The sequence below is a fragment of the Salvelinus namaycush genome, chromosome 11, assembly GCF_016432855.1.
Source record: "Salvelinus namaycush isolate Seneca chromosome 11, SaNama_1.0, whole genome shotgun sequence".
NCBI classification, from domain to species: domain Eukaryota; kingdom Metazoa; phylum Chordata; class Actinopteri; order Salmoniformes; family Salmonidae; genus Salvelinus; species Salvelinus namaycush.
In genome coordinates this window covers 6,372,296-6,393,167 of record NC_052317.1, presented here as the reverse complement: position 1 = coordinate 6,393,167, position 20,872 = coordinate 6,372,296, and the positions used below count along the sequence as shown (strand labels likewise).

The following is a 20,872-nucleotide window of genomic DNA, read 5'->3' as shown; positions in this document are numbered from 1 at the left end:
TTGTTTAGAAAATATTTATTCGTACTAAGTATCTTACATGGAGTCACTTGAAATAGAAAAATATCAAATATCACCAGTGATGATGAGAAAACATTACAACCTGAACAAGCGGAAATATTGCTATGGTAACCACCATTGTCCTTTGACATCAGCGATCCCCTCCCTGCTCTTATTGGCTGCCCCTGACCCCCGTGATGCGGAGTAGGCCAATCAGTAGGCACAAAGTCTAGATGGGGGTTGGGCGTGGGGCCAAGTGGGTTATAGTTAATCATTGGTTATAGTCAGATGGCTGTGTCCCAGAACACAGTGGTCTGTGTGGGGTACGGGGGCGGGTGGATCTTTTTGGCCCCGTTGTTCTTCTGCTTGCACAGGTTCCTGTCCGGGTGGTTTCTGTCTGGGGGCCGCTGCCTGGAGCGGATCTCCATGCATAGGGTGCGCTTCCTCTCGATCTGCTCCAGCATGGTGCTGTCCCCACACATCCACGGCATCTGGGGTACCTGGGGAAAAGTGGAGAAGAGCAGTAGGCAACCAGGGAAAGTTAATCAAGCACTTCCCAAGAATGAAAGAAAACAAATAGATATTGATCCAGGTCTGCAGTAGGGGACAATCTTTTTTATTATAATTTTTTTAATTTCACCTTTTTTAGTCAGTTGAGAACAAGTTCTCATTTACAACTGCGACCGGGCCAAGATAAAGCAAAGCAGTGTGACACAAACAACAACACAGAGTTACAAATGGAATAAACAAACATACAGTCAATAACACAATAGAAAAGTCTATATACAGTGTGTGCAAATGAAGTAAGATTAGGGAGCTAAGGCAATAAATAGGCCATAGTGGCGAAATAATTACAATTTAGCAATTATACACTGGAGTGATAGTTGTGCAGAAGATGAATGTGCAAGTAGAGATACTGGGGTGCAAAGGAGCAAAAAATAAATAAATAAATAACAATATGGGGATGAGGTAGTTGGGTGGGCTATTTACAGATGGGCTATGTACAGGTAAAATGATCTGTAAGCTGCTCTGATAGCTGATGCTTGAAGTTAGTGAGGGAGATTTGAGTCTCCAGCTTCAGTGATTTTTGCAATTTGATCCCGTCATTGGCAGCAGAGAACTGGAAGGAAAAGCGGCAAAATTAGGAATTGGCTTTGGGGGTGACCAGTGAAATATACCTGCTGGAGCGCATGCTATGGGTGGGTGTTGCTATAGTGACCAGTGAGCTGAGATAAGGTGGGGCTTTACCTAGCAAGGACTTATAGATTACCTGGAGCCAGTGGGTTTGGCGACGAATATGAAGCGAGGGCCAGCCAACGAGAGCATACAGGTCGCAGTGGTGGGTAGTATATGGGGCTTTGGTGACGAAACGGATGGCACTGTGATAGACTGTATCCAATTTGCTGAGTAAAGTGTTGGAGGCTATTTTGTAAATGACATCACCGAAGTCAAGGATCGGTAGGACAGTCAGTTTTACGAGGGTATGTTTGGCAGCATGAGTGAAGGATGCTTTGTTGCGAAATAGGAAGCCGGATTCTGGATTTAATTTTGGATTGGAGATGCTTAATATGAGTCTAGATGGAGAGTTTACAGTCTAACCAGACACCTAGGTATTTGTAGTTGTCCACATATTCTAAGTCAGTACCGTCCAGAGTAGTAATACTAGGCGGGCGGGCAGGTGCGGGCAGCGATCTGTTGAAGAGCATGCATTTAGTTTTACTTGCATTTAAGAGCAGTTGGAGGCCATGGAAGGAGAGTTGTATGGCATTGAAGCTCGTCTGGAGGTTAGTTAACACAAAGAAGGGCCAGAAGAAGGGCCAGAAGTATACAGAATGGTGTCGTCTGCGTAGAGGTGGATCAGAGAAACACCAGCCGCAAGAGCGACATCATTGATGTATACAGAGAAAAGAGTCGGCCCGAGAATTGAACCCTGTGGCACCCCCATAGAGACTGACAGAGGTCCGGACAACAGGCCCTCCGATTTGACACGCTGAACTCTATCTGAGAAGTAGTTGGTGAACCAGGCGAGGCAGTCATTTGAGAAACCAAGGCTGTTGAGTCTGCCGAGAAGAATGCGGTGATTGACAGAGTCGAAAGCCTTGGCCAGGTCGATGAATACGGCTGCACAGTGTTGTCTTTTGTCGATGGCAATTATGATATCGTTTAGGACCTTGATCATAGCTGAGGCGCACCCATGACCAGCTCGGAAACCAGATTGCATAGCGGAGAAAGTACGGTGGGATTCGAAATGGTCGGTGATCTGTTTATTTACTTGACTTTCGAAGACCTTAGAAAGGCATGGGAGGATAGGTCTGTAGCAGTTTGGGTCTAGACTGTCTCCCCCTTAGAAGAGAAGGATGACTTCGGCAGCTTTCGAATCTTTGGGATCTCACACGATACGAAAGAGAGGTTTAACAGGCTAGTAATAGGGGTTGCAACAATTTCGGCGGATCATTTTAGAAAGAGAGGGTCCAGATTGTCTAGCCCAGCTGATTTGTAGGGGTCCATATTTTGCAACTCTTTCAGAACATCAGCTATCTGGATTTGAGTGAAGGAGAAATGGGGGATGCTTGGGCAAGTTGCTGTGGGGGGTGCAGAGCTGTTGACCGGTGTAGAGGTAGCCAGGTGGAAAGCAAGGCCAGCCGTAGAAAAATGTTTATGAAATTCTCGATAATTGTAGATTTATTGGCAGCATATCTCATATCTCATCGAATTACCTGTGCCTCTGGTGCTTGCCTCTGTGGGGTCCCCAAGGGAGAGGGTGTAACTGGGGCAGAGGAGGAGCGGCCATACTTCGGAAGTGCTGGTTTCAGTTCTATAAAGAGGGACAATGCATTTAAATTAAAACATTTCGCTCACTCTTTTAATAGTTTATATTCAACAAAACTAAAAGTTATGGTGAAGCAATACACACTTGTAAGCCTAATCACAATCTCAAACCCTTACCAATCTTCACCGCATTACCAGAATAAATAGTGTAGGCTACTTTGTAGTTCTCTCAGCATGTTTTATGTCTTGTCTATAAGATAACACTTGGAATCACATTTCATTTTATGTTGTGTAGCCTAGGCTTCTAGCTATTTAGACAGTGTGTTTCAAAGGGTACCTGCACCTGGTCTCAGTATTCTCGCCAAAACCAGAAAAAATCACCTTTCTTGAGTTTGAAACTGCAACTTGATGAGAACAGTTGGCCTAGGTAAGTTGCTTATTTCGTGTGAAAAGTGTAAAATTGTGTTTGTTCTTTTAATTTTCAAACTTTACTGATTAGTATGAAATATCCTTATAATTAATTCAAATTGTCTTCAAATGACAATCAAGGTGACGGACAATGTGCTGACTAAATTAGCCTAGCAAGCTAGCTAACAAGCGCACTCAAAATATGTTTTATTGTCACACACACCGGATAGCTGCAGTGAAATGTGTTGTTTTACAGCATGTGTCAAACTCATTCCACGGAGGGCCGAGTCACCCGAGTGTCTGCGGGTTTTTGCTCCACCCTCGTACTTGATTGAAGAACCTGACTACCTTTGTTGTATGTACATTTTAGTTACCCATGTAACCCAGTCAGAGAATGTTCAAATTGTTTGATTATGGATAAGCTACTTGCATGTTATTGCAATCAACAGTATAGCATCTCTAAACTTTGCAGATTATTGTGCTTGATGAGGACATGTTTAGTGCGTGTAAATCATTTACCACAGTCACTTCCTGGTGTCTGGTTGTGTTGAGCTGTATGTGCAATTTCAATTAGGCTATCCTCACCTGTATTGCCAGTTCCCAACATCATTGGCGGACTGCCAGCAGGTCTTCCATGCCGAGTTGGTGTGGCCGTCGATGATTGTTGCCCTGATTGACCGTTCTTCTCTTGTGCTTTTGATTGCTCAAAGTTGTAGGTCCCCTTATCTCTGCTATCACGCCTGGGCAAGACATCTGAGCTGTAACCCACCCGGTCTTTGTCGCGCCTAGGATCTACCCCATTGGCACTCTTGCCATAGCTATCGCGCCGGGGGGGCAGTTCTGCGCCATTGCAGCTTCTGTCCTTGCTGTCACGCCTGGCTTCAAGGCCATGTCTGGCTGACTCTTTGATGTCCTGTCGGGGTAAGAGCTCCATTCCATTGTAACTTCGTTCTTTGCCCTCTTGTCTAGACTCCAGGCCATAGCTCGCCCTGTCTCGGTCTTTGCTATTACGTCTGCACTCAAGGCCATTTCTGGGTGAATCTTTGCAATTTTGTCTGGGTAGGAGCTCTGGTGGCTGATCAATTCGTTCTTTGCTGTCATGTCTCGAATCCATTTCGTTCCTGGTTCGGTCTTTGCTATCTTGCCTGGGTAGAAGTTCCGGTGGGTTCTGGTGGCTGAGCCTTTCTTTGCTGTCATGTCTGGACTCCACACCATTCCGGGGAGAGTCTTTACTATCCTGCCGTAGTAAAGGCTCCATGCTGTGGACACTTCTGTCTTTGCTATTGCGTCTAGGCATCAATTCTATGTTATTGCAGCCCCTGTCTTTGCTGTCCCGTCTGACAGGCGGGGGCTCAATACTAGTGCAACCCCTATCTTTACTGTCTCTTGTCATAGGCAAGGGCTCCACACTATTACAACCCCGGTCTCTGCTGTCCCGTTTCATAGGCAGGGGTTCAACACTGCTACAGCCCCTGTCCTTGGTGTCGCGTCTGTGAGAAGAAGACTCTTTGCTACGTTCCTTACTCTCCCGTTTGGACTCCTTGCTCTCCCGTTTGGACTCCTTGCTGTGACTGTGCCGCTCCTTGCCGTCACGTTTGGACTCGCTGTTAGGCTTACTCTTGGACTCGGCTGTAATAGAGGAGAAACACAGTCAGACACCATAAAATAGCACGTTTCTTTAAGTCCCTTGTTGTTAGTTAGGCCTAGTGGTATCTACTGTTATTTCCTAGGAGAAACACAGTCAAATACCTTAAAATACCAAGTTCCTGCATGTCCTTGGCAATTAGTTAGTAGTATATTCTGTTACTTCAACACAAAATATCTAGTAAACATAACCTATCTAAAAATAAACAATTTTATTAAAGCACTGCACTAACGCTATACGGCCACTTGGTTTCACCCATGCACTGTGGGTGCTATGAACCACTGGGATGAGACGAGGTCCTTGCCTGAATTACTGGGAAATGCTGTTGTTTCACTTGACAGATGTCGTGAAGACATCCAGGATGTGAATTGCATAGACACTATTATCAATGGGTAGGTAAAGGCTCAGTAACCGCTTTCAATGCATTCTTATTTAAACACATTTATTTGCTGTTTTAATCTGTCATATTTGGAGAAATATTTCTAAAACATTGCAGTAGGTATATATGACAATTGTAATGTTCTATCTCTCTCTGCTCGTCTCTCTCTCTCTCTGTTAGGCTAAAGGACAACACAGAACTGTGCATCAATAAGACATTACTGCATATGCATGAAGAGGACAGAGCCAACAAATGATCCCACAAGCCAATTAATGCTAAGAAATACACAGAATTTGCATAAAAGGCTAGATGCAAACATTTGCCAGAACCACCAAACAAGATGTCCTACATTCAGGGAAGATTGTGGTGTTACAATTCCAGGAAGTCAGCAACTGTCATAGATTGGGTCTTCTTTCTCTCTCCTGATTGGTGACTGTGAAGCTGTTTCCCTGATTGGTTCAATCTTTACGAGCTGATTGGGCCAAGATAGGAATAGAACTCTCTGATCAGGTGTAAATGTCTTGGTTGTCTCTTAGGAAGCCTGCTGCTGCTGCACATGATCAGTTGGAAGCTGGAGTGACCTGCGCTGCGATTGGCCCACTTCCCCACAGGGAGGGATGCTGCAAATAAGAGCGGCTCCTTCTTCTGTTGCTATGACTGGGTTGGAGTTGGTGGTTGCTATGAAGCTCTCGGAGTTAAGAACAGATTGACACGTGCCCAGTCATTTTTTATGTATAGCCCTAGATGGGTTCAAATGCACTCAACCAGTGGGAATTCCCCCATGGAGTTAGTTGCTGTGTTAGATCTCTCTCCAAATCATCAGCCAATCTGGTAAAAACCCAATAACGCACTTCACTGCTCTTGTGACCATAATTAAGTCCTGAATACCTGCATACGATTTACTCTTTTACAATTTGTTATACAGTATTGTGTGCATATGCAATGCATAGCCTATGTGGTTTCAAACACAAATTCATATTTTATTCCTTTGCATTAGGCCCATTTAAATTTCAGGGCATGTGTCAACAGGGGTCGTCAATTAGGAGGAAATCAATGGCGGAATTATGCATAGAAATTCAATAAATATATCCATGATTGAATATAAAGATTACAGGATGGTCGACGAAGCATGAATACGGAAAACCGGTTCTGAAGTTTTATAAAAATGTATTCATCTCCGGAGTTGGGTAACTATCTGGGTTCACCATTTGTGCAATTTTGGCACCGTACTGCACTGCATTGGCCTCCTGTGTTTAAACATGTTTACATATTTAAGAGTAATGCTGTGCGGTGGCTTAATGCCCACTGCAGGGTTTGCGAGGCAGGCCGACCGCTTTACTCCCTAATCCGGGCCAGATTAAATCATATGATCTGTATCAATCTATGTTTGGTGGGCATAGATTAAACGGGCTCACGGAGGAAATGCTTGCAAAGAGCCACAAACACCCACCGCAAACATCAGCAGCAGCATCTCCTAATTTAGCGGGATTGGAAGTTTGTTTTACCAGATGAAAAGGGGTTTATATTAACGCGACACTGATGAGAACACTAATAAATCATTTCACAGAAAAAAACTCGAACCATTGCTGTAGTCTGTGCATCAATGTGTCAACAAACGTGTCAAGGTTACACTGTGTGGGTTATGGCATGGCAGTCCGTTTGGATCAGACTGGATAGTGGATACCTGTGGAGGAGCTATTTTGTTACTCTACCTCTATGTTGATACTGACTGATTCTGTAACTAGATTGACAAATAGATGATGCGTTGATTGACTGACTGAATGATTGACACTCACTCTCCCCGGGCTCCTTGGACTTCCTTCCGCTGGTGTTCTTCTTCATCATGTTCCTACCGGCGGTGAACAGGTTGGTCAGCTCGTCCAGGGGGCTGGTCGGTGTGCGTGAGCGCCCCGTCGACACGTTCTGCATCGACCCATGCAGCCTGCCCCCAGCAACGCAATCCTGGGGCGGCGAGCCCTTTCCATGGGGCGTGGCAGAGGCGCTGCGCGGCAGCCCGCCTGGGAAGGGAATGGGGGCGTCGAAGGGTGGCGCACGCATCAGGCTGAGGGGAGTTAGGCAGCGGCCCATGCTGACGGGCGAGGGGCAGGCTGAGTGGCTGCGCTGATAGCCGTGCGCCGAGGAGGCCGAGGACTTGTAGAGGGTGCAGGGCAGGGGCGGGGCCGATGAGCGACCCGACACGGTCAGGGTGGGCGTGGCGGTCAGCTCCCGGCGTAGGTGCGCCAAGGGGGGCTCGGAAGAGGAGGTGGGTGACTTGCTGTAGGCACCGGGGTTGTCCATCATGGGCAGTTTGGTCAGTGCATCCAGAGGGGTGAGCGGGGACTCGTCTGAGTTTGGCGAGCACTGGGCTGGCGAAGGGGGGAACACCAGGAGAGGCGGCCGGTGGGTTAGCAGGTTGGGGAAGGGCGCGGGAATGTCGCAGAGGGGGATGTTGCGCGGAGTGGAGCAGCGGCTGAGGGGCTCAGGGTCCAGTGGTGCCGGGGTGGGGCAGGCGGAGCGGCATCCCGGGGGGTCCCAGCGGTAGTCCATGTCATCCAGGAGGGGGTACTTCATCTCCTCATACACCGACTCGTCCGGCTCCTCGTCCTCACTCTTGGGCGCCTCTGTTTGCCCCCCGCCCCCAACACTGGCGCCCATCTCGATGTAGACGGGCTCATCCGAGTCGGAGTGGTGGCTGGGGCTCTCGTCGCTCGGCGGCGAGGGGTTGCGCTCGCGCTCCGCAGAGGGGGAGTGACCCTTGCAGCCTCCGTGCTTCCTGATGTAGGACTCATCGAAGGAGGTGCTCAGCTGGGTGTTGGGATTCCTCCTGGGTTTGGGGGGAGGGACCCTCTTGCAGTCTTCGCCGCAGCCTTGTGGCGCTGAAGGAGCAGAGAAACAAAACGTGTTAGCCACATCACAGTAAAGCTTCACTGTATTATTACGTTTTACATGTCTTTGTTTTTAGGTCGGTAGTGTAGTAGTTAAGTGTATCTGAGTCAAACTGTGTGTGTTTTTTCCGGTTGGTATGACGTAGCATTGCAGTGAATCCATTTGGGTCTTGTATATCACAGCCATATAGAGACAGGTGTTCCTTTAGGCTAGATATGTTCTGGTTACAGTATATTGTAGCGCAGAGAGAGAGTGTATTTCTAGGTCAAATAGTGTAGTGTATTAGTGTGTCCCTTTTTCCCATTGGTCAGATGGAAGATAAGAGCTGGAACATGTCTCCTTCAAACTGCAGATTTTACACCTTTAATAATTCAGACGCCAGATGGTCCAGGCGCACGCTCCTCTCTATGACTCACCACCGCCATCACGACACACACACACACACACACACCCACACACACACCATTCATCCCTTTGAAATCTTTCATATAGAGTACATCCATAACCTCAACCCAACCTCAACATATTCACATTCATAGTCTCTGAACTTAAATCTCTCCCTACTACACACACAGGCAAAGGGCAAATGTGTTGTTTTCCTCCAACAAGTGCACATAAAAACACAGGTTGTAAATTCAACAGGTTGTAAATTCAACAGGGCTTAAGATCCGAGCACCACTTTCTCAACCAGATAATGAGATGATAATAGGATATATATATATATTTTTTTTTTGTCAGTTGAACAACTGAATGCATTCAACTGAAATGTCTCTTCCGCACTTCACCCAACCCCTCATTTGAGCACAGTCAGCTGTGGTTCAGTGTGTGTGTGTGTGTGTGTGTGTGTGTGTGTGCGCGTGCGTGCGCGTGTGTGTGTTTTTCAATTGTTGATGTGGCCATGTGTCAGTGTAACTTGTGTCTCCGCACTCGGATGCGTGGCCTGTTATTACTATCATTATGCTAACTGGGTTGCATGGTGGATCTTGAGATCTGTTTCACGCACAGATGATGAGTTCATCCTCCCCCTCCTCCCTTCCCCCGCTCTCTCGCCCCCTCCCCCGTAGCGGATGTGTTTACCCACACCCCCTCTCCTCCTAGGGGAAAAGGAATCTAGGTCAATCGCTCCTCCTGAATGAATTCTGCTTCCGACTGGCCCCTCCCCCCTGCTCGGGCGCAGAGCCTGCTCCGGCTCACGCAACAACCCTTCTTTCTGTGATGGACACCCCCACACTCCGACGGCGATTGGCCCGGGACGCCTTAGAGCTCAACCGTTGCCGCCGCTTCATTGGCCCTCGCTGCCTGCCTCTGTTCTGATTGGCCGGGCTACGGGGGGTCTTGTTTCTGTGGGATGGTTGCCGTGGTGCAGAGGAAGATCTGTGCGCACACAGTGATCCCCTCCAATCTGAGACAGCCAGGGCAACTCCCTAACCAACCATCACATTGGCACACACGTCAAACTGCAACGCAGTCAAATGCGGCCGTATATTCACCTTTAAGTCTCTCATAGCCCCTTTAAGACTATAATAGCCTGTTCATTTCTTCACTTGTTGTTTCCTTGCTTAGCAGGTGTTCTTTGTTTCTTTGTTTTGTTTTCATGCTATTTGATATAGGTCTACAGCGGAACAGTGATTGAATTTATGGCTCTTATGCTCTATTGGTTTACATCCCAGTATCCACAAGGCCACACTACTGATTTTATAGTGAATAAAGTTAAAACAAATCATATCTGATTAGAGATGGTTGAATGTCGATCCATTCATTACCTTGTCTCTACTTACATTTTCTATTACAGTAACCATCTTTTTCCCCAATGTGTCCCGCTTCCGTCATTCGTTTCATTAATCTGTTTTCCTCTGAGATCTGCTGTTATTATAAAATTCAGGGGAATTGCCGATTGCATGCAACAACGACTTACAGTGACCTCTGACACTTTTTCCTCACAACAGACACAGAGCGGATCACTTTTGTCTACCTGGTGAGGATTCATGCTAGAGCCGATCACAAAGTGTGGATGATGTGGATCATGTGGATGATGTTGGCCATGTTCTGTTATAATCTCCACCCGGCACAGCCAGAAGAGGACTGGCCACCCCTCATAGCCTGGTTCCTCTCTAGGTTTCTTCCTAGGTTTTGGCCTTTCTAGGGAGTTTTTCCTAGCCACCGTGCTTCTACACCTGCATTGCTTGCTGTTTGGGGTTTTAGGCTGGGTTTCTGTACAGCACTTCGAGATATTAGCTGATGTACGAAGGGCTATATAAAATAAACTTGAATAAACTTGATTGATTGAAAGTGGATATAGGCTTAACGAGTCACACCAGGACATCAAATTCAGATCTCTCCGGATGTGACCCATTCTCGGAGCACATTCTCTTGCAAAATGTAAACTGGATCTTTGTGGGCTTTAAGGAGAAAACGGATGAGCAGACACAGTAGAACACAGACACTGTAGAACACAGACACTGTAGAACGCAGACACTGTAGGTTGCACAGACACTGTAGAACACAGACACTGTAGGTTGCATAGACACTGTAGAACACAGACACTGTAGGTTGCATAGACACTGTAGAACACAGACACTGTAGGTTGCATAGACACTGTAGAACACAGACACTGTAGGTTGCATAGACACTGTAGAACACAGACACTGTAGGTTGCACAGACACTGTAGAACACAGACACTGTAGGTTGCACAGACACTGTAGAACACAGACACTGTAGGTTGCACAGACACAGTAGAACACAGACACTGTAGAACACAGACACTGTAGAACACAGACACTGTAGGTTGCACAGACACTGTAGAACACAGACACTGCAGGTTGCATAGACACTGTAGAACACAGACACTGTAGGTTGCACAGACACTGTAGAACACAGACACTGTAGGTTGCATAGACACTGTAGAACACAGACACTGTAGGTTGCACATGCTGTGGGGAGGCATTTTCCAAACGGTTAGCTTTCGACAGCGCATCAAAAATGAGACCGGTCACTTTGCACGCACCCTTCCAACCTCCTCAAGCCTGAATGAGTTAGTAGAGTCAGGTTGTGTTGCTGTGAAATCCACAGGAGGTTGGTGGCACCTTAGTTGGGGAGAACGTGCTCGTCTTAACGACTGGAGCGGAATAGGTTGAATGGTATCAAATATATCAAACACATGGTTTCCGTTTCGGACATTATTAGGAGTCGTTCACCCCTCAGCAGCCTCCTGTGGTGAAACCACAAGCGGGGGGGGGGGGGGGGGGGATCTAACACTGCAACATGTCCATGAGGGAAGGAAAAAGTATGATGAAAAGAAAGCCTGCACGCACATCCGCCATCCAACAATAGTGGGACAAATTGTCCGACTGGGCCTACGTAAACCCCATTCACGACCATCAGGAGCAGTGAGATTGAATGGCCAAGCAGAGCCTCACTCACCGGAAGCCAATGTTCATCCGCGTTGCTACACTCAACCTCATGTACACTCACTGCACTCTGGCTTGTAAAGGGCTCATTCAATCCCACTGCAGCGGACGGTCATTTGTTTACGGAGTGTGGGCCAAATTGTGTTGTTGTTACGCAAAGTCAGACAGGAATGCAGTACAGTGCTGTCACACATAAACCACTTAGTGCGTATTGTAGTGTTTCTCAGAGTGTTTCTCAGGTCTTGTGTGTTTGTGTAGTTGCGCGTTGGGTAGTATTTTTTCATAGTTGTGTACTAAGCCCATGTTGCCTTAGCTACGTTGAATTACAGGCTATAGCTAGGTAGTTTGCTTAGCTAGCCGTGCCATTCCATACTTACCATCACAACTGTCCGGATTGGCCCTGCAGCCCCTACAGACCAAGGTGGGGCTGTGGTCCACTGTCTCAGAGGAAATGCTCAACTTGGTAGCCGGGTCCCTCCTGGGTTTGGGTGGGGGCTGCTTGCGGGACGTGGGGCTGCCCACTTCCTCCTCCCCACCGCCATTACTGCCCCCACCCACCGAGTGTAGGGACTGGGAGCGCACAGCGAAGCCCGGCCCGCAAGCAAGATAGGGGGGCACGGGCATGCGCTCCGGGGGGGGTGGCATTGTCATGGAGCCCATGCGCAGGAGCTTCCCCTCAGTCACCACCTCTTCGCCCGTCCTGAGGGAGAGAGAGAGAGAGAGAGAGAGAGAGAGAGGTTTATGTTATGATACATGACGACTGATCTGGAATCTGATAGTATAGGTGCTCGTGTCATAACGCACAACGGTATGTAGAAATATCTTCGCATTCGACATAGAAACAATTTATTATGGATGGAAAAACAAGCAAATGAAACCACACTGAGCACTATAAAGACGAAATGTATTGCTTTCAAATCCAAAATGATTGATCCAGAAATGATAAACAATAAATCGATCAATCTTTCATTCAAACAGTTGTAGTAAGTTACTGTGACAAAGATGAATCTATAAAGATAATTAGAAAACTGAAAACATCACCGATACATCAGTCCTTCCCTCACCTCTGGAGGTCTGCCCTTTCACAAGAACTAGAACCACAAATAGCACACAGAGGTCTACTTCGATGTTTGTTTGTGCACGTGTGTGTGTTTCCGCTTGCCCTACTCTCTGTGTGAGTGCTCAAATGATGCGAGCGTCAACAATGAGAGCCACATTAGTGCCACTCAGCCGAGAGAATCTCTCTGTGGGTAGCCATTGATTTGTGTTTAACCCTGGGCATGGTTAGCTCGGCGCTCCCAGCCGCAGAGACACAATGACACGATGGAAGTCTCCCCACTCCAGCCAACATCGATCCCTCTTTAAAAACATGGATGATTAGCCTGAATGGAGTGGTTCATGTGGCAGGATGGGGCTTTAACAGTCACAGGACTGTAGAGTTGATTTCTGACTCTCTTACTGCCAGATGGTGGGGACTTTAGCTTCATTTCTAGTACTATTTTTATTTATTTAGAAGGTCACCAGCAAACAGAATATATCACGGCGAAAGTTTAAATAAAGTTTGGAGATGATGAGGCGGACAAAAATAGGAAGTAGTCTAGTTGGGGGTCTGAATATTGTTTTTGGTCTTAATTATTATAGCCCTATATCATCAGATATTGTCAGATACGAAAATGTATTGATTGTGGTACAGTATATGGTCAACACCTTGAATTCATTTTTTAAAAATCAGAGTAAATACCTGTAAGTCAATTGAACACAACAAAAACAAATAGCCTAACAATTATTCTCTCTCCAACCACAAAACTAGAGAACTTTTTTTGCACATGCACACACCCACTCATACGGTGGCCATTCAAACTGCTGTGCATCATCCGCTGTGTTGAATACGTACTACCTCCCTACTCATGCATCTTTCTCTGTTGGTGCTCAACTACAACTCAAACACCTCGTTGCACCAATGCAGAGTTTTCACAATGTCCGTGGATGAGAGTTGAACCGCATGTAATGCAACCCTGGTGGAGACAGTACTCCAGTTGCAGAGTGCCTCTTTGAAAATGTTCGAAAATTGGAATGACCAACTTTCCAAATTGTTTTGGACAATATAGAATGAATGTCCCATCAAGACCAATTGGACAGAAACAGTGATGTTGATATATTAGTATTTTAAACCGTTTTTGGCCAGTTATTGTCATTGAGGGGAATCGATCATCTGTACTGAATCAGTTAGTTATAGGAAAACCAACCTAAAACCTTTTCTGTTTTTGGTATCTTTTGGTGGTTTAGCCCACATAGTGGAAATTAAGTCCAAGAGTTTATCCATACATTAAGTCAATGCGTCAGTCAAAATACAAAGTTGGAAGATTATTGTGACATGGCATTGTGTGCGTACAAATGCTTGAATACATGCATGGGCGGGGGTGGGTGGATGTTTGCGTTTTATGTGTGTGTGACTTTGCTGACTCCCACTGACTCCAAGCCAGCTGCTGAGCAGCAGGAGCTTGCAGGGCTGGGTTCATTGGTCAGGGGCTTAACTTTGCCTAGCAACAGGGTACCCACGGAAACCAGACACAAAGCCTGCTGCTGTCCAGCTCCGCACAACAAACGAACACATGAGAGACTACAACTCCCAAGTCCTAAACTTCCATCTGTAGTTATTAAAGGAAAAATCCACCCAAAACCATTCATTCCTAAAATTCACAGTGTTAAATAACACTAATATTGTGAGAAAAATATTTTTTTGTGAACAAATGTTTAATTTTATTGAAATACTAAGATTGTATGCAACATCTGAAAATCGTTGTGGAAAACTGTTGCAGATCAAGTCGACTACAACACGCGCAATGCTCTCTCAATGGGCTGGCAGGCTAGCAAGCTAGGTAGCTAGCTAGCAAATGTAGCTACACACAACAATACCAAAGTCAATATCAGCTTGTGAAGTAGCTAGTTAGCTGTAAAATCGCCTAAACAAACAGCACTATAAATGTAGGAGTCTACAATCTCACCATGTTCAATCTACAGATCGGTGTGCCTCGCAGAGTCTGACATTCGCAACGGCCTTGCAATGGCACCATGCAATGCACCCTGGACTGAAGAGGCAGACAAATAGGAGACATGAAATTCGCAATGCTATGTCATTGCGAATTTCTGCATGCTTGAACCGCAATAGCTCAGATACACACGAAGACATGAAATGACCCCAGGAATCGATAGAACATCGCTCAGAGATGTAGCATTCAAAATGGGGGACTCTTTCCTTGAACCTGTAGACCTCCCTTGTGTACAGCTATATGACACCTACTCTCCTCCTCCAACTATCAAACCTATCACACACCACCTGAGGGTTCCAGGACCTCAGGTTATGAATCACTGCGGTGGACCGTGCCAGTCACGCACATGATGGAGGTAGCATTGAGCCGGCATTTTCAAGACCAGGGAGGGAAAAAAATCACACAGCTCTCAGTGTGTATTCCTGGTCATGCCTTGTGCCCAGAGGAGCTTGGCACCAGCTGATGTTATGTAGCCTAGAAGACAGTGCCTGTTTCAAACACTCTCTTTAGTACTTCCCTATTCTTTTTTGACCATAAACACACTAACCATGGTATCTGAATGGCAGGAGTTATTTTTTTCCCCCATGTACACTGTTAAAAATAAAGGTTCAAGTTGAAACCAAATAAGGTTCTTCAGGGCGATGCCATAAGGCAGGGCTGCCCAACCCTCTTCCTGGAGATCTACTGTCCTGTAGGTTTTCAGTCCAACCCTCATTTATCATATCTGATTCAGCTAGTTAAGGTCTTGTTGAGCAGCTAATAAGTAGAATCAGGTGTGTTCAATTAGGGTTGGACTGAAAACCCACAGGACGGTAGATCTTCTGGAAGAGGGTTGGGCAGCCCTGCCAAAAGGGAACCATTTTAGGCTCTCTGAAGAACCTTAAATGGGATGGTCCTTTGAAGAACCACACACACTTAACACCTTATTGTTGAGATGAATTTGCATATTTCTCAGGGTGCCTTTCAAGTACATTTTTGAGTTACCAGTACCACCAATGACTGTGTTTGCTAGTGACAGAGACATGGTTGTTGCGTTCATACATTTTCAGTCCTGTGGCCTTCACCATGTGAAATCCTAAGTGAATGTGTTATCATTAAACATTTATTTTTTAACACAGCATAATTCATAAGGCTTATTTTGAGACCCTAGTTTTACCCTAATACAGTGGCCTGAAACTCATGGTTTACAGGCCACATCAGGCCTGAAAGTCACATTACGCTGTCTTGCAAAGTGATGTGTAATTCCTATTGGAATCCAGGAAGAGCGGGGATAGCCAGCATTTGCTTTCAGAATGACTGCCAGGGTTAGGAAGACTAAGATATGAGATGATATAAAGTGGAACAATCATTTCAGTAATGGGTGCAATAGCCTCAGTCCATAGTAACAGATTGAATTAGTTTACAAAAATGTATGTTATTTATATTTGAGTAGAATACGATTAATTAATCAATCGTGTACATGCAAAAACATAGATATTGAAACAAACAATTCTTAAAATACACCTGCAGTAGAGCATGCTGGGAAATATGATAACGATGGGCATGGTTTTGGTTCAACTTTGGTTATCGTCACCAACACTGGGGTTATTTTACACCACTGAGTGTTAATTTAACTCTTTACGGTGTTAATTTAACTCCTGAATCAACACAAAAAAATGTCACACAGAAAAGTTAACACTGGCCAATTTGCTGTATGCTATGAAAGGGACACATCTGCAGGCTTCCATCTGTTTCAAGAACCTTTAAGAATTCCGAAGAACTGTAGATGTCCCATCAAGAACCCTCCACTTAACTCAAAGGTTCTTTCTCGGCCAAGAGTTCCCCAAGGAACCTTACCAGCTGAGGAAGAAACCTTTAAGAACCTTCATTGTTTTCAGTGTAGTAAATCAAGTAACGAGTTGTAGCTTTTGCTTTGAACTCATAAACGCTGCAGAAATTATTATAATAATGTCGTCACATTATCCTTTTTCATAATCATTTGTTACTTCATTAGAATTAGAAAAACGTTATCCACGCAATGTGGAAATATGGCTTCACTATAACATGGTGGTACTTAATTCATATACTCTGCAGAAATGACAATAATAATGTAATCATAATCATACGTAATAATAATTAAGCTCTGCTCGCTCACACACAGGCGTCTGCAGGAAAGCAGTCATGAACATAAACACATACAGAACTGTGTATGTACCAGGTGTGTAACTGGTGGAGTGTATGTGTGTGTTATTTATAGGATCTTTGCCTTGCCCAGTGATTGGCTGGAACTTGGACCACAGGTGGACATGGAACAGTTGGATGAAGGGTTGTCGTCGGGCAGTTCTGGCTCTGTGTTAGTAGGCTACTTGAGTCTATGTGACATTGAATGCACGATAAGACACCAATAAAATAACAGAACTAAGTTTGTGTGTGAGGTTTGCCGTGCATATCAATCTGTGTGTGTGTGTGTGTGTGTGTGCGTGCATGCGCACGTGTGTGCGTGTGTGACAACACACACTGAGTGTTATGGACAGACTTTTTTTCCCTTACAATGAATCTCACACATAAACCCAATTATTTTGTTTGTTGGTGACATATTGCACATTCCAAGTCACATAGAGACACAAGTAGACATAGAACCAGAACTGCCCGACAACAACCCTGTGTGTGTATATCCCTGTGTGTGTGTGAATAACTATTCCTTCAGATACAATGGAAACACAAGTGAGATGGCATTGTAGGCAGGAAGACCCTCCTCACTCAAACCAACTTGGTGATCTGATTGGCCTGCGGCTGTTCCAGCTGTCACCAGGCAGAACACATCTCCTGCTAGCGAGCTCTCCACACTTAATCTCTTTCTAACAGGTTTCTTTTCTCTCCCCCTCCCTCTCCTCTGTCTCTCTCTCTCGCTCTCGCTCTCTCTCCCATTCTCCCTCGTTCTCTCTCTCCCATTCTCTCTCGTATCTCTCTCTTTCTCCCCCTCTCGATCTCTCATTATTTTTGCTTCTCTCTCTCCCTCCATCAGTTACTGTAAAAATGGGTCGTCTCATTGACCTACTTATAGGCCTTGTCAAAAATCCAGCAATTTTTTTATACTCTTCCTCTAGCTACTGTGTATTAATATTTTACATTGACAACAGCTGAGAGACAGATAGAGAGATATCAGGACACTAGATAGCACTTTCCTCAAGGCAGCACCTCCCTTGGAATGGGTACAAAGTTAGGATGACTTCAGACTCGCTGTCGGCGTGCCAGGTAACTTTTGCTGCAATGTGTTTAAGTGAAAAGTTCTATGAGTTTCTTGTGCACTCCACAGAAGGTTTCATCATACGACTGGAGGACCTAGGACTTTGTGCTTTAAAACACGCACTATTGGTTTCTCAAATAGAACTTGCTCATAAACGCTACTCATGTAAACGGCGTTGTGCATAGAAACATTGCAAGTGCAGAGAACATATACAGTTAATGAATGGAAAAAAGTTACACTGCTGGCACCTACTATAATATTAGGAGTCAACTGTAGTTGATGTCAGATTTACTATCAGAAGAAGACACTAAATGGCCAAAGCTGCACATATACTGCACATACTCGACACTCTCTACAACATTTGCAGAGCTTAACAGGTGAAAGCAATCAATGCCATACAAGGCTTAAATAGTGATGACTGTTCAGAATTGCAACACATTTCCTAGACCTAGAAAATGGTTGCAAACACTTGTAGAATGAGAATCTGTCGAGGAACTCTGCTACCACTGTTAACATGTAGCATTGGAAAGCACACACAACCAGACGCCTCTCTATCCACCTGCTGTCATCTTTTATGGGCGAACCGCCTACTTGTTCACACACAACCAAAGCACGCCGTCTCCACGTGCTGCCCATGTCGTGCAGCCACTTCCTATTCGCTCAGCTTCCGGAGGCCACGTGGTGCCGCTAACATAGCCCCAAGTAAGGACAACCAGTCTCCTCTGCCTCACTTTCACCTGGACAGAGGGTGAAAGAGGACGCAAACATTTGCAAGACACTACTGACTATTCCAATGCAAATTCCAGTGCTTTGTAGGAGTGTTTGTAACCACTGTATCGGACGACTGAAATTACAAACTCTCAGTTAGTAAATAATATTATGTACATTATATATGACTGGTTTTGAGTTTTGGCCCAATCTTGGGCCCTACGTTAAAAACAACCTTAAACCAATCACACACTTGTGCATTTATGTCCAATAGTGAACGTGGGCTCATCCATCCATTTTATGATCACAATCTCCCTAAATCTAGCCTGGTCCCAGATCTGTTTGATCTGTCTTGCCAAGTCCTATTGTTGTTGCCATGCCAAACAATGACCATAAGGGTTGGCTGTACGGCACAAACAGATCTGAGACCAGGCTACCTTAAAACTACTCTCCATCAAGTGGAGCAGGCAGGGACGACCTCTAGCCAAGGACAAGTCCCAAATAAGTCAGTAAATGATAAATTAACTCTACTCCGTAGAGAGGCCCGCACCGACACACTGGCACCCCAAAGTATAGCAATATGCAATGGCTTAAGGGACACACACACACTGTGAGCTCTTAAAAGAAGGGACTGAGGCCATGTTACACACTCAAAACTCATACACACACACACACACACACACACACACACACACACACACACACACACACACACACACACACACACACACACACACACACACACACACACACACACACACACACACACACACACACACACACCCACCCACTCAGGAACCACATACAGTACACACATCCTTTCCTCTCTGTTGTGTATGGAAACTCAACAGTGTTGACCAACGCAGGACAAGCCATTGCTCCAAATCAGAATGGCACACCACAGCGCCGGGCGGAACTTTTACAATCCTAACATCGCTGAGCCTCTCACATTAAGCGACCGTCTTCCCTGTTGTGTTTTTGTATTGCCGACGTAGTGGTGTGCACCGTGCACACTAAACGATGTGGCGCAGACGTGGGTCACACACTATAAGATTCTTCCCTTTGTGGTGAGGACTCTCGATACCACGCTGTCTCAGTAAAACAAGGATGTGTTTAGATAGCTAGAACGAGCTATGGCTCAAAGCAGCCTCATAAACGGTTTCAGTCAGACATTCACGCTTGCGATACAGCGTTGAAATATCTAGCCAATACATTTTGAATTTAATAACATTGTGTGGTTAAGAGCTTGTCAGAGTCATTTCCCCTGCTCGAGTGTACACATTCTGGGTGATGCGAAACAACGTCATCATCGCACTGGCTACTGCAGATCGCAGTTCTCAAATCTTGTCGTTGCACGTCTCACACTACAAGAGCATTGCGGATTTTGTGCCGATAAATTCGAACATGTTTCCAAATATTGGGACGTCTGAGACTGCTCAAAGACGGGTCAAAGCCCTCAGATTGTGTCTCTGACTCGTTCGCATTAAACGAGTGTCAGCGGCGGCCGCTCGCCCCGATTAGGCAACGACATGGGGATTTTGTCTCCGATCTCAAAAACTTCGGGGCCAAAATCACATAGTGTACACCCAGCTTAAGGAAATGGAATTCCGAAGGCCTTGAAAGATTGGACAAGGTGCCATAAGGGCTTGTTTGGGCCGGTTTCATTGTCTTGGAGGCTTGGGTTAGCTGTAATTGTAAGAGGTCCGTGACATCGGCAGCACAGTGCAACAACTTAAGCCTGTGACTTTACAAGCATGTCATGTAGAAGTGAATCTATATATAACTGGACAAGCATGCGGTGTGTGTGTGCGTGTGTGTGTGTGTGTTTTGAGGTGTATTATAAGATGCATGATTGTCTTTGATGCTTTGTTACATGTAATGTTAAGTCCTCACACTAGTATGGTGTGACATCTCACATCTATAGACAAGCATGACGTGCCTGTGCATGTGTATTATTTCTCAAAGGTCTGCGGCCCAGGTTTTGGAAGGAGTGTGCTGTAGGTGTACGAACACATTTTAAGCTTCCTACCTCTTTATGGCTTCTTCCTGTTTTCTCTTCTTGTCGTTTTTCTCCTGGAGGTAAATCCTGTTCCTCTCATTCCTGGCGTGATCCAGGTTCTGAGAGACCAGCCCGCTGTAGGCTCTTAGTCCGCTATCTTCAACATACTGGAGAAATCTCAGAGTTTCTTCCTCTTTGGAGCTCATCATTCTTCACAAGCGATCCGGCAGCCTTCTGCGAGAGGAACATAGCGTAGTGTTAATGACAAATATGGCATAGTGGCTCAGTGACGTTTACGGTGGCTGGTGGCTGTGTATGGGCGGGGTTTTTTTGCTTATAAAGGGTTGTTAGTATTAGTGGTAACAGTTGCGTCATGGCTACGACCACAAGTTTCATC

At 45.6% G+C, this 20,872-nt stretch overlaps 1 protein-coding gene across 1 annotated transcript; it reads right to left on the bottom strand.

Moving 5' to 3' along the window:
• Nucleotides 1-281: 281 nt before the first annotated feature.
• nyap2b (neuronal tyrosine-phosphorylated phosphoinositide-3-kinase adaptor 2b) lies at nt 282-20,684 on the bottom strand. The gene is made up of 6 exons (XM_039004490.1): nt 20,506-20,684; nt 11,870-12,192; nt 6,995-8,074; nt 3,760-4,803; nt 2,715-2,812; nt 282-497 (listed from the first exon to the last, which is right to left on the bottom strand). The coding sequence occupies exons 1-6, from the start codon at nt 20,682-20,684 to the stop codon at nt 282-284; spliced, it is 2,940 nt and encodes a 979-aa protein (XP_038860418.1).
• Between the last annotated feature and the right edge of the window lie 188 nt (nt 20,685-20,872).